At 47.8% G+C, this 24543-nt stretch overlaps 1 protein-coding gene across 8 annotated transcripts in view; it reads right to left on the minus strand.

Annotated features, from left to right (window-relative positions):
- MGAT5 (alpha-1,6-mannosylglycoprotein 6-beta-N-acetylglucosaminyltransferase) overlaps nt 1–24543 on the minus strand; it is a 388895-nt gene that overhangs the window by 7581 nt on the left and 356771 nt on the right. For all 8 annotated transcript variants that reach the window (XM_070476288.1, XM_070476287.1, XM_070476283.1 and 5 more), the window contains 2 exons: nt 19951–20025; nt 4960–5117 (listed from right to left, as the gene is read on the minus strand). In XM_070476288.1, the coding sequence (XP_070332389.1) occupies nt 4960–5117; nt 19951–20025 (233 nt within the window). The remainder of the gene's footprint in view (nt 1–4959; nt 5118–19950; nt 20026–24543) is intronic.

Genomic DNA, 24543 nt, shown 5'->3' on the forward strand with positions numbered 1-24543 from the left:
GTGTTAATCCTGCCCGCTCGTCTTCCTTGAGCCAACTAACTGCCTGGGCCCACCTGCCCCCTTGCTGGCACTAATCTGTGATTTCCAGCGCATCTCCTGGGCTTCTGGTGAGTTCTCCGAGGCCTCCAGCCCAGCTCCTGGCTCTCAGGAGGGCAGCGCCCCCTCCGGTCCTGCTCTTGCAGTCTCCAGGGAGCTCTGTGACTTCTCTAAGCGGCCTAACACCTCCTGATGTTTGGTGTGCCTGCTGGGAGATGGACCCAGAGGATTAGGGTCATGGCGAGGGCAAGGAGCTGAGGGCTCCATGGATTTCCTAAAGGAAACACAAGTCAGAGTCAGGGCCCATCTGGTCCTGCCTGTTTCCTGGCCAACACTGAAAGAGGGTCTCCAGAGCCCAGCTGGGCATGAAGTTTCCACATGGAATGTGGCCTTGGGATCCAGATTTGTGCTTATGCTATTGATGTATTTAGGTGAATCACGGCAGCTGCTGTGTCTTAACGCAAGCCATCTGCCTGGCACACCTCTCATTAGGGGTGTGAAGTCTCCAGAATTCATCTTGGACCCCGTGGCGAGTGGGAGGGACTGTCAAGAGACAGCGAGAAACAGGCCTGCTCCTGGCCTCCTAGCCTTGGACTCCAGGCCCAGCGTACCAGGGTGTGAGCATGTGCCCATGGCCACAAGGCTGCAGCAGCAGCCTGTCCGAGGCCGATGTCCAAGACCACCGCAAAGCGCGGCGGGCGGTCCCCGGAGCCACGGGTGACATGGCCCAGCAAGCTCCCCAGAGGCTCAGCTGAGTGGTGGGGGGGCCACCCTTGGGTGCGACCCAATCCCTGACCTGGGGTCTCTGTCCCACAGCCCCGGGCCTGCAGAGAGGCCCCTCGAGCATCCTTGCTGAGCTCAGCAGGGGGTGGGGACCTTCCCAATCGCTGGAGCATATCCTCACCCCAACGTGGTCCCTTGCTTCTTCAGGGCGTGTGTGCTGCTGTCCTGCGTCTGTTCCTAGCATGTCTGTCTTGCCCGCCTGGGCGTACACACACACACACACACACACACACACACACACACACACACACACCCCCCTTGTGCTGTTTCCATTCTGCAGCCCCTCGGGTACTCGCCCCTCTCTAACTGCCCTCAACGGCTTCACTCACAGGATGGGATGGGAACTGGGGCTTCTGAGGCCCTTCAGCCCTCGCTGGAGAGCTTAGAGCTCTTGAAACAGAAGAAAAAGGCAAGGCCTCCCCCTCCCCATGGGGACACCTATTTCCCAAGAGGACAGAAGCCCCGCAGCCCTCTCCACACGCAGACCCACACGGGATAAAAGGAAGGAAGCCGGGCCCCCTCTGCGGGTCTCCTTCTTCCCCTCCCTCTTCCCCCCACTCCACCTTGCTAATCCCAACCCCGTATCCACCAAGTCTCCCCAGGCTCACTAGTCACCACTCTGGCACTGAGGCACCACAGTGCTCACAATCCAGGCTCCGTGGCTTAGAATTCCTCTTAAAAAAAAAAAAAAAACAAAACCCACCCCAAACTCAATAAATTAATACTTTAGAGGATACAACTTGTAAAGGTAGCAACATTACAAAGGAGATATTCCACTAACATGTGTTTCTGTTTCTGGGGGTGAGGTGCTCCCCCCGGACCCCATCAGCATGGACTCCGGCTCTTTCTAGGACCTCTGTCCTCTGACCTCTCAGGGCCTGGTCTGGGTCAAGTCAGGTGACACCTGAATCATGCATGCTCTGGGCTTCGTGGTCACCTCTCCGTCACTCCCAGAGCCCCAGCCTGAGCAGGAGCTCCACGACCAGCTGCCTGACTCCCCGAGTCAAGACGACAGCATGGGACACTTGACACTTGTCGTATCAAGTCACACCGCGTGGCGAGGACAGGCCGGGGACACCCGGAGACGGAGAGGAGCTTCCGCTCAGAGCCAGGCCCCAAGCTGGAGGAGAAACGGCAGCCTGGGCTCAGAGGAGGCGCTCGCCGCTGAGTGGCCATGAATATGGATCAGCCGGGACGGCCGCGCTGGGGAGGCACTCGGCAGACTTGCCAGAGCGCTGTGATGTTATCAGTATTTACCAGTGCAGAAACAAAGGTATTCAATAGGGCTCTCCTGTTCAGAAAATTAATTTCAGGTGGCTCTGTTGCAAAATTAGCATGTGTGGCAGCCTCCTAGGGAGAAAACCCACAGATCTTCAAGGGGCTAGGTGGGTGGGGGCTGCTGAGTCATGCCTCGGCAAAGGGTCTGGCCCAGGGTAGCCCCTCACCCAGGCCTTCTGCTGCCCTGGGCTCGGCCTGGGGCACGGGATTGCCGGTGGGGGGCGGGGTGGGGCTTGCGGTGGGGCTGGGGCACTGGCTTTTCTGGTCGCAGCCCGGTGACTTCAGGCCTGCTCCGTGGCCCAGGCTCCCGGAGGGAAGGACTGTGCTGAGCACAGGCTCACCATCACTGCAGCTGTCCCCATTCCACAGGCGGGAAGACTGACAGAACAGAGGAAATGGGCCCACTGGCTCCCCTTCCGGTTCCCCTGCAGGCTCGGCGGGACCCTGGGCTCTCTTAGCCGGGCCCTGACTCTCCTGGAGCCCTGCCCCCGGCCTGGCCAGGAAGGCCCATGCCTCTGAGCTGTCCCATCAGGGTTCCCTCCTCCAGAGGCAGGCGAGGCTACCTCTGCCCGTGGACATTTGACAGTCTGTCCCTAGACGCCAGACTTCCTGTCAGACAGAGGGAGACACTCAAGGTTCTCAGGAAGCCACCTTCGTACAGGAGTGGCCTGCAACAGGGGTGAGTGGGAAGCTCCTCCTGAACTTAGAAGTGGGGACACGTGCTCTGGAGGTAGAAGCTTCTAGCACCACAGACATCAGACCAGCGCTGCCTCTCACATGGCATCACCGCTGCAAAGCAGGATGCCGACCCACTCTGCTGGTCTGGCCTCTATTCTGCTGGTGGAATTGAGGCCACCTCTGATCCTGGTCTTCATGTTAAAAAAGAAATACGAGAAAAAATAGCATCCCCCGAGTCCCTACTCAGGAAAGGAGCCCTGCAGGCAAGATGCTAGAGATCACGTTTCCTCTCTGAAAAGGGTTTTACACCTTATTACTTGAGGTGAGCATAATAAGGCTTACAGGCAGGGCCAGGCCAGCTCAGACCACTGTGCCCAGATAGATGCAGTGGCCAACTGTGCTCCAACAGGGTGTGAAGCCAGAATGGAGACCTGTGAGCCTGGAGCCCCGAGTCCACTCTGTTCCTAAGACTGGGGCAGGGGCTTCCCTGGTGGCTTGGGTGGTAAAGAATCCACCTGCCATTGCAGAAGACACAGGTTCGATCCCTGGCTGGGTGGGAACCCACATGCAAGCCCTTGTACCACAACGACTGCGTCTGTGCTCCAGAGCCCGGAAGCTACCAGCTACTGAGCCCGTGTGCCTCGGAGCAGCAAAGCCCAGGCTCCACAGCTGCTGAAGCCCAAGTGCCTGGAGCCCCTGCTCCACAAGAGAAGTCACTGCAATGAGAAGCCCGTGCACCACAGCTAGAGACTTGTCCCTCGTTCGCTGCAACGAGAAAATCCTGTGAAGCAACAAAGACCCGGCACAGCCAATAAATAAGTAAAAAAAAAAAAAAAAGACTGGGACCTAACTGCTGCTCTGCAGAATATCTGGGGTTGGGAGAACAAATCCCCTCGGGGAAAATACCACATTAGAGCTATTAAGGTTGGGAGGGAGGTGACAGGTAATTAACTAGGTTGTGGCCCAGTGAGTCAAAGTCGCTCAGTGGTGTCCAACTCTTTTCTCCAGGCCAGAATACTGGCGTGGGTAGCCTTTCCCCTCTTCAGGGGATCTTCCCAACCTGGGATCGAACCCACATCTCCCTCATTACAGGTGGAATCTTTACCAGCTGATTCATAAGCCCAGGGTGGGTGCGATAAATATCGAGGCACAAATTTAGCCCTGACTGAGGTCATGAGTCAGAGGCCAGAAGAAACGTCACATGAAAATTTGGAAAATGCAAACACCAAACTCAATGCCACCACAAAAGGAAATGAACGGTGTTAATGAAATTAATGGTTCCCTGGTAGCTAAGTGGTAAAGAACCCGCCTGCCAATGCAGGAGACGTGGGCTCATTCCCTGGGTCTGGAAGATGCCCTGGAGAAGGCAACCCATTCCAGTATTCTTGTGTGGAGAATCCTATGGACAGAGGAGCCTGGCAGGCTATAGACCACGGGGTTGCAGGGTTGAACATGACTTATCAACTAAACAACAACAACTGTTAGTAACACAAGCAGCACAAGGCGAGCAATGCCGGCGAGAGAAGACCCCACTGGGTGACTCTGGGCTGTAATTCCAGTGCTGTGCCCGCCACCCTGCTCGGGGACCCTCGGGGACCCGGTAGTGCCAGGCTCACAGCTGCTGGCATGCACTCACTCCAAAACGGCTGAAGTAAAGTACAAAGGGGACGGGGCGTCAGGAGGGCAGGGCGGCAGTGGATTTGCTGTGGGCAGTTCTGTGCCAGCTCCTTGCCCATATTTTTCATTCCTTCCTGACTCCAGGGTTGAAGACTGTCACTCTGCTAGATGCCATCTGGGGACCAGGCTTCAGCCTGGGACCTCAGGGGCGGGTCCGTCCATGCTTGCGGTTCTGGGCCCATCTTGGCTCTTATGCTTCTTGGGTATGAATTAGCTAACTGACACCTCCTACCATCTCCAAGCCCAGAACTGGCATTATTTAAGCACATACAACACCCCCATTTGAATTCTAAATGTATCAGCAGGCCAGGGGACCTCATCTACCTAACAGTAAAAATGCTAGGCCAACTTTCTCTGGGTAGGGGGAGATGTGGTGTGACCCGCTCCTTCTCTACAATTTATTCCAACAGCCCCTGAACCTAGAGCCTAGAAACGCAAACTTCAACCCAACTCTAAGCCCGAGGTGAGCTGGAGGTGGGGCCGCCCCTCCCGCGCTCCGACACTTACTTCAGCAGGTCCTTGTCCTTGTTGAGATGCTGGAAGAAGGACGGCTCACAGATGAGCTGGTTCTCCTGACACGCTTGCTTGCAGGACTGCCCGGGCTCAGCAAATTTTACCTGTAGGGCACTCAGGGGCGGCCACATCACTTGCCCGTGGCAGAAGTCCTAGAATGACAATGAAACTGTCAGGCAAGGGACCAGGGATGCAGGTGGGGGATTCCCCAGTCTGCCAACCAGTCCCAACAAGCTGGGGCACCGGCTGTGCGAGACTGGAGACGGGCAGTGGATGGGAGCCAGACGGGCTTGGGTTGGCATCTCAGCTAGAACACGGCCTTGGCCTTGCCACCTCTACTCACCAGCTTCCTATGCCCAGCACTGTGCCTGCCAGTAACGGGCTATCCCTTCATGTTCACGATGATACAGTCGAGCTATTTAAAGCCTCCGCCCTTGAAGGCCCATCTCCAGGCCCACGTTCACCAGCTGTTCCATTCCCTCCGCCCTAATTCCTAAGACATTTTCAGCAACTACCTAATCTGACACAGAATTTAACAACGGTTACCTAATATAACACTGTTTTCTGAGTGCTAGTTTCAACTCAGGGAAGCAAAAGAGGTCTGTAGGTCTCTGGAATAGAACCTATCGCGGGGACATGGTCTTGATAGAAGCTCAGCTGGTTGGAACAAGTATAACACAAATTCAATCGCTAGAGAAGCTGTCTGAGGATGTGTGATAGAAGGTGAAGTAACCTGGTACCCCCTGAGAGGAGAGGCACCCGGAGGCAGGGAAGGTGGGGGTGTGCTCAGGATGGGGCTGGTCGGTCATTCCTGGGATCTACTGGGAGCGGAGGAAATGCACATGTCCAAGGGAGTCACGGGCAGGGAGGACCAGGAGGAAATGCGTGCAGCAGGCATAAGCTGAGCAGTGAGAAGAAAGGGATCAGGGATAGGGCAGGTGAGGAGCAGGAACTCTCCCCGACCTGGGACCCCAGCTTTCGTCTCAGCCATGCCAGGAGCAAGTCTGAACAGGTACCAGGGGTGGGAACTCAGGTACCGCTGGCACCCAGAGCCCGCTCTGCTTAAATGTTGCTGATGGAACCCGAGTCAAAGCCCTCCAAATCCCTGAGCCATCCAACCTGCAAAAGAAAAGCTGTGTTTGTGTAACTTCTTTTGGGGTGGGCTAGCCCTTGGGGTGCCCAGTGATGGCTAGGATCCTGAGCTCTCAACTCTACTTGGAGGAATTCACTGCAGACATATGGGACACATGGGGCAAAGAAACCTACTCAGGACACAGGGAAACGTAAGCAACGTTGTTGAGAGGAGAAGTGGAAGACTTGAAACAAACTAAAGGTTGTATATAAACAGGTTGTGTTTAAACACCGAGAGCCAGACATCTTGGAGTGTGAAGTTAAGTGGGCCTTAGGAAGCATCACTGTGAACAAAGCTAGTGGAGGTGATGGAATTCCAGCTGAGTTATTTCAAATCCTAAAAGATGCTGCTGCTGAAGTGCTGCACTCAATATGCCAGCAAATTTGGAAAGCTCAGCAGTGGCTACATGACAGGAAAAGGTCAGTTTTCACTCCAATCCCAAAGAAAGGCAATGCAAAAGAATGTTCAAACTATCACACAATTGCTCTCATCTCACACACTAGCGAAGTAATGCTCAAAATTCTCCAAGTCAGGCTTCAAAAGTATGTGAAACAAGAATTTCCACATGTTCAAGCTTGATTTAGAAAAAGGTAGAGGAACCAGAGATCAAATGGCCAACATCCATTGCATCATAGAAAAAGCAAGAGAATTCCAGAAAAATATCTACTTCTGCTTCACTGACTAAGCCAAAGCCTTTGACAGTGTGGATCACAACAAACTATGGAAAATTCTTAAAGAGATGGGGATTCCAGGCCACTTTACCTGCCTCCTGAGAAACCTGTATGCAGGTCAAGAAGCAACAGTTAGAACCAGACACGGAACAATGGACTGATTCCAAATCAGGAAAGGAGTACGTCAAGGCTATATATTGTCACCCTGCTTATTTAACTTATAAGCAGAGGACATCATGCAAAATGCCAGGCTGGATGCAGCACAAGCTGGAATTAAGATTGCCAGGAGAAATATCAATAACCTCAGATATGCAGATGACACCACTCTTATGGCAGAAATAAAGTGGAACTAAAGAGCCTCTTGATGAAAGTGAAAGAGGAGTGAAAAAGCTGGCCTAAAACTCAATATTCAAAAACCTAAGATCATGGCATCCAGTCCCATCACTTCATGAGAAATCAATGAGGAAACAAGAGAAACAGTGACAGACTTTATTTCTTCCAAAATCACTGCAGATGGTGACTACAGCCATGAAGTTAAAAGACACTTGCTCCTTGGAAGAAAAGCTGTGACAAATCTAGACAGCATAAAAAAGCAGAGACATTACTTTGTTGACAAAGGTCCATCTAGCCAAAGCTATGGTGTTTCCAGTAGTCACGTATGGATGTGAGAGCTGGACCATAAAGGCTGAGTGCTGAAGAATTGATGCCTTTGAACCGTGGCATTCGAGAAGACTCTTGAGAGTCCCTTGGACTTCAAGGAGATCAAACCAGTCAATCCTAAAGAAAATCAATCTTGAATATTCATTGGAGGGACTGATGTTGAAGCTCCAATACTTTGACCACCTGATGCGAAGAGCTGAGTCATTAGAAAAGACCCTAATGTTGGGAAAGATTGGAGGCAGGAGGAGAAGAGGACGAGATGGCTGGATGGCATCACCGACTCGATGGACATGAGTTTGAGCAAGCTCTGGGAGTTGGTGATAGACAGGGAAGCCTGGTGTGCTGCAATCCATAGAGTCGTAAAGAGTCAGACACCAGTGGCTGAACTGAAGTGAAACAATCTAAAGGTTGTATTTAAACAGGTTCAGATACAAAAAAAAACCCAAGCAATGTAATAGGTTACTATGCCCTGACATGGAAACATCCCCAATGCAAACTGAGAAGGGAAAAAAATAGGTTGAATGTGGGTATATAGTGTGTTTCCATTTGTGTCAATATACATAATCAGGCCTGTGTTCCTATAAGAATATTTCTGGCACCACTAAGAAAAGGAAATGGGTAACAGGGTTGGGGATCATCAGGGAATTTACTTTTCAATGCATGTCCTTCTGGAATATTCTTTTTCCTCTTGCTTTCTCTCTATCCTCTTTGTGGATGGGGAGCTGGCTAACTATCTCAGGCTTTCAGAACTGGAGCCAGCAGGGACAGGTTCCACGCTCCTCCTGTTGGTCACGTGGAGCATTGCAGGACTGGGCCCTGCAGGGTCCCTGAACAGTGAGAATGCAGGCCAGAGACGCATCCAGGGGGCCCTGCTATGCTGTTTGCATTTTTCCTCTTTCAAACCTCAGCTTCCTCATCAGAAAAATGTAGATGATGAAACTGATGATTTCCTATGGTTCCTGCTTCTCCCCACTTCCTTGCTGAAGGAGGTGATGCTATTACACATAGAGGAAGGTAACTGGCAAGTAGGCTTCTATTCCAGTCTCCTCATCAGGGCTTGGGATCCCACCAGTAAGGTGAACTTGCTGTCGTCTCCCACATTACATTGTCATGTGAGGCTGTGCATGCTTGAGACTGAGTGAGTGCGTGCTCAAGTGGCTTTCGACTCTTTGCAGTGCCATTGACTACAGCCCGCCAGGCTCCTCTGTCCATAGGATTCTCCAGGCAAGAATACTAGAGTGGGTTATCATTTGCTCCTCCAGGGGATCTTCCCAACCCAGGGATCCGAACCCTCCTGCATCTCCTGCATTGGCAGGCAGGTTCTTTACCACTAGCGCCACCTGGGAAGCCCAAGTGAGTTTGGGGCTTAACAGATAACTTCACAGCGTGAGGTCAGGAAACCTAGAGCCTGAATTTGTATCAGCTGACGGCAGAAGATTCCAGAAGGGTCTAATAATTCAGAGATGAAAGAAATGCACTGGTTTAATAGGATCCAGTTTAAGGTTTTGACAGTGCTACAGGGCAGGAGAGTAAGCAGAGTGTCCTCCTATCTCACAGCCCAGGGCTGGAAGACCTTGTCTAGGTCTTCAGATTTGTGATCATCTTCAGCATAATCCATGGAGTTGCTAAGACTGGTGTAACACAATTATTTCGGTCTGGACACTGTTACTAAGGGTGACAGCATGATGGCAGACCCGGGCACCCGGAATGGGAGCCCTGAGTGTTCACTGGTGGCTGTCACTCTCTAACCAGGCAGCATATGGAAACTTACTGGCTGAACTTTGAAAATATGTCCATCAAATAGGAAGGAAGATGCATGATGATCAACATAGTTATTGCTGATCAAAGCTGAGCATGTACATGGATATTTGGAAAAGGCTAAGCATTGGTTTTTTGGTTTGTTTTTCTGGCTGGCTACTGTAAGCAAAAGAACTGATGCTTTTGAACTTTGGTGTCGGAGAAGACTGTTGAGAGTCCCTTGGACCTCAAGAAGATCAAACCAGTCCATCCTAAAGGAGATCAGTACTGAATATTCATTGGAAGGACTGATGCTGAAGCTGGAGCTCTAATATTTTGGCCACCTGATGCAAAGAGCTGAGTCATTAGAAAAGACCCTGATGCTGGGAAAGATTGGAGGCAGGAGGAGAAGGGGACGACAGAGGATGAGATTGTTGGATAGCATCACTGACTCAATGGACATGAGTTTGAGCAAGCTCTGGGAGTTGGTGATGGATAGGGAAGCCTGGCATGCTGCAGTCCCTGGGGTTGCAGTCAGACATGACTGAGCGACTGAACTGACTGACTGTAAGCAACTTTGCCTATAAGTCTTTAGGAGAAATCTGATAGTGTTTACAGCCATTAAGTATTATAATAAAGAGATTCAAAGTCTAACGGACACCAAAGCCTACTGTGTGACTGTATACAGCAGGCAAACAACTAGGAACCCTGGATCACTGGACACCATGACAGCTGAAGATGCAAATGCTGGCTTTTACAGCTTGGTAAGAACACTGCAGAACGTCCCTCCTACAGGCAGTGAGAGCTGAGGGTGGTGTCTACACCTGCAGAGTCTGGTGGACTCTTCAGAGACTGCTTCTTATTCATTCTGAGCCTCACGTGGTTATGCGACACAGTCCAAGGGATAAAACTGAAATGGGGAGAAAGATTCTTCCTTGTTAAACTGGGAGGTGGTGGGGCCAGGGAATGCGCTTCAGATCCGAGACCTAGATTTGAGGCCTTGGCCTCACTGGGGCAGGGCTTCGGGCACACTGCTCAGTCTGGCCCTGCCTCCACTGCTGGTCCATGCGGAGTGATGCTGCCAGGCTGTGGGTGGCGCAGCTGGGCTGAATGCTGGCAAACAGCAGGCACTCCCCTAATGCTCACCACCCTCCGCTGGTCCCTCTGTGGAGGCGGTGCCTGTGCCCTGTACAGGGCTCTGGAGGCACTGCAGCACTGGCGTGTGCAGAAGCGGGGCAGTGCTGGATAGATGGAGCCCTGGGGCTTGTCCCAAGCAGGGCAGTCCGAGCCCACCCGCTGAGTCCTTAATAAGCCCTTGCAGACACCAGTGCAGGTTCTGTTTATCAGGAGAGCTTAACTCAACTCCACGTGAACTCTTGGGTCCCGGTCACCCTTGCTTTGGCTCACTGGGGGGCTGGTCCGGTATCCTCTCACTAGTCTGTTCTGGGTACCAGTAGGACCAGAAATAATCAAGATATATTGGTGGGAGTGGAAACTGGTGCAGCCACTGTGGAAAACGGTATGCAGGTTCCTCAAAAAAACTAAAAATAGAGTTGTCACATGATCCAGCAGTCCCAATCCTGGACATACACTTGGAGAAAAGTCTAATTCGAAGATATAAATGCACCCCAACGTTCACAGCAATGCTACTTACAATGGCCAGGACATGGACACAACCTAAATGTCCATGGAAAGACAAAAGGTAAAAGAAGACATGATATACATGTATACATACATGTAATATATACATATGTATGATGGAATGCCACTCAGTCATGAAAAAGAACAAGATAATGCCATTTGCAGCAACATGGATGGGCCTAGAGTGTCCTATTAAGTCAGAAGGAGAAAGACAACTACCATATGATATCACTCATATGTGGAATCTAAAATAAAATGTGTGAATTTGTCTATGAAACAGAAAGAGACTCACAGATGTAGAGAACTGACGTGTGTTTGTCAAAGAGGGCAGGGGGGTGAGGGAAAGATGGATTGGGAGTTTGGGACTAGCAGTGCAAATTAATAAATATGTAAAACTGAATCACTCTGCTATACACCAGAAACTACAGAACATCGTAAGTAACTATACTTCAATAAAATAAATTTTTTAAAAAGAAAGAAATAGGGAAAATAGCGGCAGGCCCTTTTTAAGGCTTGGTGAACCGTGTGGAAAGCCTGAAGGTGAACGGGCTTGAAGACAAGGAGAATGAAAGTGTCCCCAGTCTATGTGACAACAGGTAAGGCAGGAGGGACTGGGGATCTGTGTTACGGTTCTGCCTCCAGCTGTGGGACTTCACAAAAGCCCCTCAAGTTCCCTCTGCCTGCTTTCACATCTAAATGCAGATAATACCATTTGTCCTTCAGCCTTATATAACTCCTGTGAGAGAAAAAATGAAGTGACTCTTAAGAGGGTACCCATGAAAGTGTTAGTCGCTCAGTCATGTCCGACTCTACAAGCCCATGAACACAATCCACCAGGCTCCTCTGTCCATGGGATCCTCCAGGCAAGAGTACGGAAGTGGGTTGCCATTCCCTTCTTCAGGAGATCTTCTCGATCTAGGGATTGAACCCAGGTCTCCTGCACTGAAGATGGCTTCTTTAGTATGGGAGCCACCAGGGCAGCCAAGAGGGCGCTGAGAGATGTTAAATATTCCAAGGTAGAACATTATTTGCCGCCAGGGTTCAGAGGGAGAAGTCGAGCTGCCTGGATTACCTATGACAATCGTCCACAAGGGCCATCTCTTTGTCCAGCCGCTTGCAGGGCACAATTGACACAATAGCTTGTCATAAACCTCTTCTCACCCCAGGTGCCAGCCCCGCTGGGTGCTCACGGAAAGTGCGAGGTCCTCTGTTTCACTCAACCTCAGCATCAGCTAACAGGGCAGCGCCAACTGGCCTCATCTCCTTGTTCACTCACTCAACTCACTCGTTTGTTCATTTGACAAATACCTTACTTGCTAAGAAGCAGAAAAGCATAAGGGTTTGGAGTTTGGATTGCTTAGGTTTTAATCTCAGGTCCTCTGAGCAGCTGAGTGGTCTTGGCGAGCCCCATAACCTTTCTTGGCCTCAGTTTCCTCAACTGTAAAATGATGACCTCAACAGAGAGCTGTGGAGGGGAGTAAAGGTAATTATAATGTGTGACATGCTCAGAAATGTGCATGATCAAACACCATGGGTTGGCTCTTACTGTTATTATGAGCAAGGGACTTTTCTACACCCTTGGGGATGACTTGGTTAAACAAACAAAAAAAAGGAACTAAAACACCTGCCTTTATAGAGCTTCTTTTCAGTGAGGGAGATAGAGAAACTAAATAAATAAATTATATGTAATGTTAAAAGCTAGTAATTGCTCTAAATAAAATGAAGTGAGGATAAGGAATTGGGACTGTTGGGGAAGAGGGTATCAGATAAGGCATCACCAAGGAGGCAACATTGAAAGAAAAGACCTGAGGAAGGAAAAGTGTGAGCCATGCAAGTGTCTGGGATGGACAGAACAGAAAGCAGCAAATGAAGGGCGAAGGCCGTGACAGCAAGGTGTCCGGCGGGTTCCAGGAGGAGCGGGCTGTTCCATGCAGCCTGAGCTGTGTGTGTGTGTGTGCATGTGTGTGCATGTGTGTGTGTGTGCATGCGTTGGGGGCTGGAAGTAGGAAGAGGTGGTATCTGGGACATCAGAGCACCTAGAGCTTGGGGACGGGGATGGCCCATATAAAGCCTTGGCTTTTCCTTGAAGTGAGATAGAAGCTACTGGAGAATTCTGGGCAGAGGAGTGACAGGATCTGCTGAGTTGAGAACAGTAGACAGGAGCAGAAGCTGGAACAGACAGTTAGGAAGCCACACAGCAGTGCAGAGAGAGAGAGGACAGCCTTGGGCATCTTTTTCCAACAAACCTCCATGAAATGCTCATAGGGTGGCTTTGAAGGGTCTCTCAGGCATCCGTTCAAAACTTAACAAACAACTACTAACACTTACCCTGGGTGCTGGAAATCTGAATGTGGATGAGACAGAGTCTCTGGGGACAAAGGCCCGCATTAAAAAAAAATTATAGAACAGTACACAACAGATGTCCAACCAGGATGCAAAGGCCACTAAGAGGAGAGAGAGAATTAACTCTGGGGACGGGAAGGGGTGGGGGTAGTGTCAGAGAAGGCTTCCAGGAAATAGGGACTTCCGGGCTGGGTTTGGTAGGCTAAATAGGAGTTAGTGGCTTAGCACAAATACAGTGTTTTGCAGATAATTGGTGCTCAATAAAGAGCCACTGAACAGCACTGAATGGTTTTGGCATCCTGGGGCTTTGATAGAAATAGAAAAAGATACTATTCTAACCCAGAAGCTTTACATAACCAGAAGAGACATAAACAGTAATTTCCAATCTGGTTAACAAGCTCACTTAGACACAGAACATCTGCATTCCTCTCTAATAATGATTTTAGCCAGTCACCAAATTTCCCTAAGTTTGCTTCAGTATGAAATTTCCCAATAGTAACAACAGTAAGAAAGGTCTATTAATCAACATACTTATGAGAAGTACTGTTCTGAGCCAATGAACACAACATACTATGAAAAAGAAGTAAGGGTGCTGCCTTTGTCACAAAGGCTAAGTACCAGTATGGAGAAAATGTGATTCACTTAACACCCAGAGCTGGAGAAGACACCGGCGGGGAGAAGGGAAGGCTGCTTCCTTGGAGAGAAGCGCTTGGTTGTAGGTAATGGGATCTTTTCCATAAAACCTCTACCTTGAGTGGATGTCTGGCTAAACCTTTGATTGAGTTATTATACCCATGACATATCAGGTGCAGGTGGATTCAGATACAGGTCTGGAAGCAGGATCTAAAGGAAGTAAGGTCAGGGATTTGCAAAAGAAAAAAAAAAGGGGGTGGGGAATGGGAAGCAGCTTCAAGGTTATGAAATTGGGATTTGGGCCAAGTTTAGCCAGCTAGGGGAGGGGTAAGGGGTATATTTGTTATTTATGTTACAGCAGAGGAATCCAGAGCCAAGCACAGAAAAAGCGTTCAATATATCATGAGTGACTGATCGGATTAAACACATTTCAGTTGCTTGCTGGTACCTGCCATTCTCAGCTTCTGCTGTCCTCAAAAGAGTGAACTCTGTCCGTGGGTGGCCCCTGGGGCTGATTCCCAGCAGCAGGTGCAAATTTACATTTCCACAAGGGAAACAGAGAAGGTGGTCGTGAAGCTAAGCTGTGGTGACTAATCTTTATGGTGAACTTTATACTGCAAGTCAACAAGCTCATGTTGCAAAGATTTAGACATGAACCCCCCACATTTCAAACTCTTCTACTCGAACAGTCTATGGGGAGAAACAAAAACATATGTGCACATATATGCGAATGTTCAAGGTAGTACCCCACTCTTCACAAAAGCCAAAAGGTGGAAATGACCCACATGTCCATCAGTTGGAGAATGGGTAAACAAACTGTGGTCTATCCATCCAATGGAATACTATTCAGCAATGAAAAAGAATGAAGTGCTAAAGCATGCTACAGTATGCATGAACCACACAAACATTATGCTGAGAAATTGCACGGGGCACAAAAGAGCTTTTTACGGTGATGGAAATGTTGTAAAACTAGATTGTGGTAGTAGTTTCCCAACCCTAATAATTAACAACAACAAAAAGCCCCACTGAACTGTACCCTGACATAGAGTAAATTTGAGGGTCTGTAAATTATACCTCAGTAAAGTTGTTAAAAAAAAAAAACAAACACACCTGAAATGCTCTTACCACATGCTCTTCAGCTATATTTTATACTTCCTGTAAAAACCCTATAAATACTATACAGGGTGATTGTGCTCACATCATTTTGCAAGAAGCTGTGTCTTTTACGTGAAAACCCAGTAAATTGGTTTCTGGGCTCCTGCAGTGGAAGTTAAGGCTTTCAGAGGACATACTCGGTGCCAGGTACCCTCTCAGCCTTAAACATGTATTCATTTCTTGATTTCTCTACCAACCCCAGGGGTGGGTCGTAGTCTCCCCACTGGACAGAAGAGGAATCAGCACACAGAGGTTAGGAAACCTGACCCGGGTCACTGAGAGCGCGGGCTAAGCCGGGAAGTGAACTTGACTGTCAGACTCTAGGGCCCGGCACTCAATCATTACCCACTTAACCCCCCTGGGTTCAGGAATGGCTGGGCAAACAGCAACCACTAATTTTTCAAAAGAGTGAATACTTCTTAAGCAACTGCCAACCTTCTCCCTGTTTCAGTTTCTTTTCCTCTTTCCCTGTGACCTGGCACTTCCACCATCCCCCCTACGCTGAGCTATCCAGATTCCCTGCCAGGTTTGTTCCTGCATCTAGAACATGCCCCTTGGAGGTCAGGATGGGCCCCCATGAACCAGATTTCCCAGGAGCTAAAGTTGATTCCACTGCAGCTCTTGGAGTTAACTCTTTTCTCCCCCTCCCTATCTCCAGAGTGCTTTTCTCATAAACGATACAGCTCCTTGCAAAATAATGTGAGCATGGCTTTCAGAAATTAACCTGAGCATTGACATTCCATCAAAAGAACTTGCTCTACTCTCTGGCCTGAGGCAAGCACCTAAGTCTTTCCCAAGAAATGGATGAGGAGAAACTTAACAAGCCTGAACACACCCAAATTAGGGGAGAAGAGGGCTCTGGATCTTAGAATACATTGGATTTTTCTCCCTGGCACCAGCTCCTACTGCTCAAGAGGGTGCTTCTCTTGGAGAGCAATATGACAGGGCTTGCTATGCAAATCGACACTATTAGCATAGTAGAGGGAATGGGGGCATTAAGGGAAAAAGCAAGTGGTTTTCCTAAAGCCAGGATTCATTCCTATTGGGTGCTGCCCAGTCTGGAGGGGGAGGTTTCCTGCTGTCAAGCACTCTACAGAATACACGCTGAGGCCCAGGGCTTGGTCAAATGGCGTCCTCTGGCCCCCATTGCCTGGGGTGAGTGTGATGAAAAACCTTGAAAGGGTTCTGGGATAAAAGCTTCCTTATTCCCTTAGCAGATCACACGGAGGGCTCTGAAGGCAGAGATCAGCCTAATTAGGGCTGTGGCGCTCCTACGATTTAAGAGACGGCAAGCATGCACTGCCGCCACCCTTCAGAGCTTGAGGCTTTCCTGTTCACACCAGAAACAGCCTCTGCCTCTCACTGCTCTTTGAAGATGGTCTTTGGGCGGCAAAAATACTGAACACTCCAAGTTCTGAAACACCAGAGCCTGGAGCTAATCGTTAAGAGGCAGAAGACCCGACCTGTGAACCAATCGGATCTTGGCTTCCCAATTTCCTTCTGGAGTTAGGGAACATTATGGCTTCAAGAAAACCCTCCCTGGAGGCCTAGGATAAACTCAAAATAGGCCCCTTTATTGCTCATTAGCAGCACTGAGAGAATGCTGAACAAGAAACGCCCCTAAACACAAATGATTCCTAGAGTGACTTTTCTAAAACACCAATCTGATAGCATCACTGCCCAATTCCTGAGTTAAAACCTGTCTGCAGCCTCCTCTTGTCCCAGAATCAAATTCTGAGTTCTTGAGCTGAGCCTCAGTATCTTTTCATGATGTATCTCCTCCGACCTCCTCTTGATCATCTCTCTCTCTTCAGTCACAGTGCCAACCTTCCAATTCACCACCATTTCTCTTTTTCCCCCAGGCCTTCAGGTACCGCCACTTTGCCTTCAGGACTCATCTCCCACAAAGTGCTTCCAGACACTCTCCGTCCCCTCCCCGGCCCCACCCTGCACCTGAGTTACGTGATCCCAAAGCACACCTGGCTAGTCGCTGTGACAGGTGTCATCACTGGCGGCAGCACTGCCTATCATCCTGACCTTGAAGTTACTTGACAGGGACTCATCCTTTGACACCTCTTCTTCCCCAGCTCTGGGCGCAGTCTGCAGTCCCCTCCAGTTGACAAATACAGAGCAGATGCATGAATAACAGCAGGCAGAGAAGAGACGCCTGGGTTTCTGTGAGCGGCAGAGCTCTGCAGAAGAAACTCTACCCAGGGGAAGTGTGAAAGGGCAATTTTACGAGCATGTTTTCTAGGAGACAATTTTATTAATTGTCTCTCTGAGTCATGAGGGTTCAGGTGAGCCTCCTGGATCGTGGCACACAGGAATGAAAAGCACACACACTCATTACCCTCCTCATTCATTTAATCATTCTTTCAGGTTTGTGCACCTCCTCCCTACCAGGCAGAGGGCTGGGCACTTGGATGTCAAGGGGACCGAACTGGGTGTGGCCCTGCATCACTGAACATTTAACAAGGTCTATTTGGGGAACAAATAGACCTTCCTGTTTGAAAGGAAATCTAGTAATAGGTTTAAAAAGAATGGGTCACATGACAACTTCTAAGGACTGGCTGGCATTCAAGAATCTTAGGGAAGAAAGAAAGACGGCCTTCAAATAAATATGATAAAGTCTTTTCAAATATCATATGATACCACTTATATGTGGATTCTAAAAAATGATATAAATGAACTTTTTTTTTTACAAAACAGAAACAGACTCACAGACACTAAACAGAAACCAAACTTATGGTTACCAAAGAGGAAAGATGGTGGTGGTCGGGGGTTAAATTAGGAGTTTGGGATTAACATACACACACTAGGGACAGCGACAGTCACTCAGCTGTGTCTGATTCTTTGCGACCCCATGGACTGTAGCCCACCAGGCTCCTCTGTCCATGGGATTCTCCAGGCAAGAATACTGGAGTGGGTTGCCATTTCCTACTCCAGGGGATCTTTGCAATCAGGGATTGAACCCGGATCGCCTGCATTGCAGGCAGATTCTTTACCAACTGAGCCACCAGGGAAGCCATACACACACTAATGTATATATAAACTAATCGACAAGGACCCACTGTATAGCACAGAGAACTATGCTTACTATTCTGTAATAACCTACAGGGGAAAACAATCTGAAGAAGAATGCACCTGTGTAACTTCATCACTTTGCTGTATACTTGAAACTAATACAGTATTGTAAATCATCTACACTCTGATATAAAATTCAAAATGTCTTTTTACAATGTGGTGGTGAGTAACCATTTTCCCTCAGAGGAAGTTGAGACAGGAAAGGTGGAAGTGGATTCTGGCAGGGATCCTGGTAAGATCTCAGCCTCCGGGAAGGGTAGTAAAGTCTGTGATGTGTTAAAATCTCACTGCCACAGGCCACCGCATCCCTGTCTGCACCTGTGGGAAGGGTTGGCAGCTTCTTGAGATCAAAGAAGATGGAAAGTATAGCTCTGGGACAAGTGTCATCGCCTAAGGCTCCAGCAATGCTGTTGGCACAAGCCTGCGTGGGTTCAAACCAACCCAGCGTCCAACCCTGATTCCATGACTGAGCCCTACGACCAAGACTCTTGGTTCTTGTTATCCAGAGAATGGGTGATGATTGCTACCTCCCAGGACTACTGTGAGGATAAATGAGATGATGTGTTGGGATGTAAAGTCTGTATGTAAAGGGCTGCCCCCGTCAGGATAATGATACTGTCATTTTTGAGTTAAGTGTCATATAAAGAGTGAATGAGATAGTGATTCAAATGCTCAGCTATCCTGGTAAAGGCTGATGAATACTACTGTAGAATACACTGTCACATAATAATGTAACAATGTATATTAAATAAGCACAGCAATAGTGTGCCTTTATTGAGCATATGTGTCGGCCTTGTTCCAAGCACTTCATATGCACTAGCTCATTTTCACATTAGCCGCTTGAGGTTCTAGTATCATCCTCATTTTGCAGCGGAGGAAACTAACACATCCAAGTCATACAGCCAGAAGGCCTCAGCAGAGGGGCTGGAATGCCAGGGGAGGGCTGCACTGCAGACCCTCCTTCCATTAACAAACCTTCAGAACATCAGGCCTGGGCCCCTGAGGCCTCTGTCTCTGGCTGGCCCCGTCCAGAGGCTGCACTCAGGGCTGTCCACGGCTCACCACAGTCTCTGGCCTCAAATCTTTCCTTGGAAACCTGCCTTGGCCTACAGTCCATGCCTGCTTTCACTCTGAACACGCCATTTCTACTTTCAGCCTCAGAGTCTTCCCTGCCTACGTGTCAAGATCTCTTGATTGCACTAAGATGCTCTGCTTAGAAGCAGAATCCCTCATCTCTCACATCTGGTCAAGGAGCTCATATTCCCCTACCCATGGGGGCTCTCGGCCTGTCTATTTCTAGCTCTGTGCTATTTCTGAAGCCTAAGGAATTAAGATGTTTTAAAACGATGGCAATGGCACTTTTGGCCTTTACTTCTCTGAGCACAGGACACAGTGTCCCAACTCTGTTGGGGGTGGTGGGACCCGAGGAGCCCTCCCCAGCTCTGGAAGTAAAGTTTTGCTTTTATCTGTTTTATATACTTGGATCTCAAGTAAAGTTTCATTTGAAAAGGAATCCTATTTTTAAAAACGTTTGAAAACCACCAAAGAGTCCTACCTATTTGGAATCACTGACATATACTGAGCCATCTCTCTGTCCCCCTCCCCACCCAAGTCTTTGTGTGGTTCCTGGACAAGGGTCAGGTCTGATGGTGAAGGAGGTTTTCATCTTGACCATCCAGTCCCTTCCCTTCAGTATCCATCTGACGTTCCACCCACAAGGAACATTTTTACTCCAATGACAGCCAGACTCCTCTGGGTGACCATGGCACTTCACATGTTAGAATTTCAAGAAGCCCTCACCTAGCTTGCGGAGTCCTCCAAATCAGGAAAATCTCCCAGAAACATGGTGAGCTTTTACTTGTTCACGAGTTACCTGGGGTACCAGAAGGGAGGGAGTGGCGAGGACAGATGGACCGAGGAGAGCCTTACCTGTTTTTCGATGAAAGCATTGATTCTCTGTAGCATCCCTTCGCATGTGAATTCATATGGCATGTATGGCTCAATCTGCAGAAACAGAACAGATCATGAAAGAGGAGGACACGAGGCAAGTAATCTGTTTCCAGTTCTCCACTGATTCACCCACACTCAGGTGCCAATGCCTGCAGGCAGTCAGGCGAGGGGCTAAGAATATGAACTTGGAAATTAGCAGACCCGTCTTCACAACCTCCCTGTTCCTTATCAGCTGTGGGACCCAGAGCAAATTAACCATCATCTTTGAGCCTCAGATCCTTCAAGTGTGAAATGGTGATAAGAAAAACCCATTCTTTGGAATCTGTGATGAATATTACATCGAGGGAAAAAGTAAAGTGCTTAGTTCAGTGTCTAACACATGGAAGGCATCCAACCAAGGTACAGAGTGTCCGTTGTTGGAAGGTAAGATCTATGGGGCAGGATCCATGGCTGCAGATCAGCTGTATCCTGGTGCTGACCAGCAGGGCACACACTGGAATCAGCAAACACCTAGTGAATGAACGCAGGCCTCCTCCTCTGAGAAAGGCATGTGGTGAGCTAATTTCACGACAGTGAGAAAACTTCCTTTTGTATTAGTAGGTAAATATGTACCCAAAGAACTCATGGAGCAAAAAACAGTGACAACACATCACAGAGATTTCAGTGAGAGGGTCCCAGGAGGCTAGAAGGTCAAAGCCAACTTCTGCTAATGTTGGGCTTTTAAGACCAGCTATGATTCTAGCAAGCCAAGACTGAGGGAGGGCCAAGATATAGAAGATGTTCTAGTGGGAGCAAGTAGTGGGAAATTAGACTTGAAAGAAGGAGTGTGGTAGGACAGAACTAGGATCATGGAAGCTAATGAGCTAGGCTAGGAAGCAGCTCACTGGATTTCCACAAAGGACTTGAGATTTCTACCCTAAGGAGCCTGGACTTTATCTGAGGGTGCAAGTAATGCAGAAGGTGCCTCACTGGAGTGGGGGAGGCAATCTGATCAACACTGATACTGATGGAAGGGGAAGAAAAGTGGGTTGGAGTTCTGCACTGCCTATGCCAACATCTGACGTCTGTGTCTTCAGGGACAGCCGTCTGGCATTATTAACCTGAAATGGACATTACACTTGGGAGAAAATCACCAGTAATCCAATTTTTTTACAGCTTCAGAGAACCCAACAGCAGTTGGCACGTTCATCACTTCCCTCTTAAGTCTGCACTTGCCTATCTCAAATCTGCAGGGTGGAGGCCTGGACAAAACATCTGTGAGGTGAAGCCTGATGAAAATGGGAAACTGACAGAGAAGATACTCATCTGTGGGAAGCCAAGCAGTTGGGCTCAAGGCATATTCTCCCATTTTCTGTGTTGATTCATACATTACTTTTGAAATCTTCATCATCTATCATTGTCACTTTCATAACGTGTCTTTGAATACACAATTAGATGACATATCACACAGCCATGGCTGCCCTCATCCACCCGGAGACAGCCAAAAGGGGCAGAGCCGTAAGTACTGTAATACCAGGGCAGGACTATTCTGCAAGAACTGAGGTCCTTTTGTCCCTAGATAGTTCATCTCAGATGAGCACAAAATTCTTTAACTAACTTACATCTTCCAAGCCTGCATCTTTTCATCTCAAGCTTTTGCACTTGCTGTGCCCTCTCTAATCCAAACACAGTCCTTTACACCCAATGTATACTTTTAATTTTCTTTTAAAGAATATTTATTTAACCAACCTGTGAGTGATTCCACAAGCTTTCTCTAATTGGCTAGATATATGTCTCCCCCCATATTTGTGGGAAAATACATGGAGGAATAAGAACAACAACAAAAAACATACAATAGAGGACTTGGCATATCGGTTTCATTTAAAAAGGGATAAGCAGGATTTCTAGAGTAAGATAAACAAACATCAGTGACCATGTGTCATGCCACCAACAGACTCAGTTATGCGGTAGGAAGCATACTAAACACTCAAAGGTCATTCCTACAACATATTCCAAAGGGCATCCATTAGAAATGAAAGTGAATTAATTCAAAGAGCTCATGTGATAAACACAGAAAAACGGCTCTTCCTAGGTCACCCTACCAACTAAACCCAGGTTAACCAAAGGGATGCTGACTCATTGCTTGCTCTGTGGCCAGTTCACTGTTCTAAAAGATAAGGAACCAATTTTCCTATAAAGGGAAATCCAAAAAGAAAAGAAACTATATTCTCAAGCCATTGCTGCCAGTAAGTTCCAGGAGCCATCTTGCTGTGGATGGGAACAGGGCCCTGGGTGTGGGAAAGGTCTGCAGCGTAAGGAATACCGAGCACTGGCTAGTCTCTGATGTTAGATCTGCTGCACAGATTTTGTGTGCGTGTGTGCGTGTGTCCGTGAGAGAGAGCTTTCTGCAGAACAGCCCTTCAAGGAAAGTCAAGGCCTCTTTGGGGGATGGAATGAAAGCGGATGTGAAATCGCACCAGTCGCTGAGAATCCCAAATAGGGCCAGTTATGGAGAAGCAGGGGGCAGTGTTTGATCATCCCGCCTGGTGGGAGAAGGACTGTTAATCATGGCCACAGGAAGGATGCCTGCAGACTGCACCACACAGTCCCTCCTGGCCTTGGAAACTGTCCCTATCCCCCCACATTGTCCTTCATTTGCTCCTCTTTACCTTCTTCCTTCCTGTGCGATGTCCTCTCTCCTCTAGCATTACTCAGCGTTCTAAGTCAGAGCGTGGATTTCTAGGGGAACTGCACTCTGAGATCAGTTAACCCCTGCATGGCCCCACCTGACCGGTGGCTTGGCACCAGTCAATGAGAGATGGTCTTAGAAGGCAGAAGACCACGGGGTGAGTCTTATCTCCTCTATCTACTAAGTCGAGAATTTTAAGTTAGACACTTCATGTAATTTCTCTTGATGATTTCAAATGTAAGACAGATCATGCCATTCCACTGTTCAAAACTAACCATCATACTGAGAATAAAATCCATAATCCCTATGGTGACCTTTTTAAAGGCTCTACACATTCTGGCTCCTATGGAATCTTCTATGGTCTCCATTATTTCCAGTAGGAAGCTGGTCGTCTTTTATACTGTTATTCCCTTGAATGTAATACATTTTTCTCTGGCTGCTTTCAAGATTATTTTCCTTATCTTTCATTTTTGGCAGTTCAGCTACAATGTACCTAACTGTGTTTTTCTCCATATTTATCCTGCTTGGCCTTCACTGAGCTCCCAGGATCTGTAGGTTGATGTCATTCATCAATTTTAGAAAATTCGTAGCCATCATCTTTTCACAAATGTTTCTTCTGATCATTCTCTCCTCCAAGATTCTCATCACATGTAAGTTAGGTTGTTTGATGCTGTTCCACAGATCTTATATGCCCCCTCTTTTTATCTTGTTTCTCTAATTTCAATACTTTCTACTGACAAGTTGTTAAGTTCACTGATTATTTTCCTCTGCTGTGTACAGTCTGCTGATAAATCCAGTGAAAGAGTTCATTTCTGATACTGTCTGTACCTTTGGTTCTAGTATTTTTTCATTTGGCTTAAAATTTCTTTTTCCATTTCTGCTGAAATCCCCCATCTGTTCATATATACTGTCTACTTTTTCCATCAAACATTTTAATATATTTGTCTCAGCATTTAACATTTGCTGTCTGATAATTACAACATCTGGGTCATCTCTGGGTCTGGTTTTATTGACAGAGTCCTCTCTTAATGATGTGTCATGTTTTCTTGCTTTTTTGAGTGTCATGTAACCTAAAATCTTGTAATTAAATATGAGAAATCTTGGTACCAAATTTCTGACACATTTATAACAAGCTTAAGGGTTATGACAATTGTTTTTGTATTACTCTCATCCCTTATTTTATCTCTCTTTCTCACTCTCAACTTTTCCTTTGCTTCATTTCATGCTGTTTTTCTTCTTAAATTTCATCTTAATAAACCAGCCAAAATACTAGTTTCTACCCAGGTCCTACTACTTACTAGTTGTGCGATTTTAGGTAAATTACTTAATTTATTTAAACCTTAATGTTCTTATCTGTAGAAGGGTTAAATGAGATAAGGCTCATAAAGATGTACAGAGAGATTCTACATGTGTAGAAAGAGATTCTCCCAAAATATCATTTATTATAACTAACACCCTCCCCCCCAACCAGTTAAGTGGCCTTAGTTGAAAATTATTTAAACAAATTTGTGTTGTTCAAACCACCAAGGGAAAGGGTTTTAAAACATGGAACAGTAGATGTTCCATGGAGTGAACACAGCCTCGCTTAGGAGTGGACAGAACTCGGCACCCACTCACTGCTTTATGTGTCAGGCATTCCCACGAGCTTTCTGTCTGACAAAACAGATCTATTAGCTACAAGGTTTTGAACTTTATGATCCAAGATTTTCGTCTGTACATTAACTTTTGAACTACTCCTTTTCGAGGCCATGCACACTTAACTAAGTGTTGTGGGTTGAACTGTCCCCCAAAAAAGACATGTTGAAGTCCTAACCCTGTGAGTGGGACTCTGTTTGGAGATGCAAATAGATACAATCGAGTGAGATGAGGTCATACTGATTTAGGGTGTCCTCTAATCCAGTAAG

Source organism: Odocoileus virginianus, chromosome 13, assembly GCF_023699985.2.
Source record: "Odocoileus virginianus isolate 20LAN1187 ecotype Illinois chromosome 13, Ovbor_1.2, whole genome shotgun sequence".
NCBI lineage: Eukaryota > Metazoa > Chordata > Mammalia > Artiodactyla > Cervidae > Odocoileus > Odocoileus virginianus.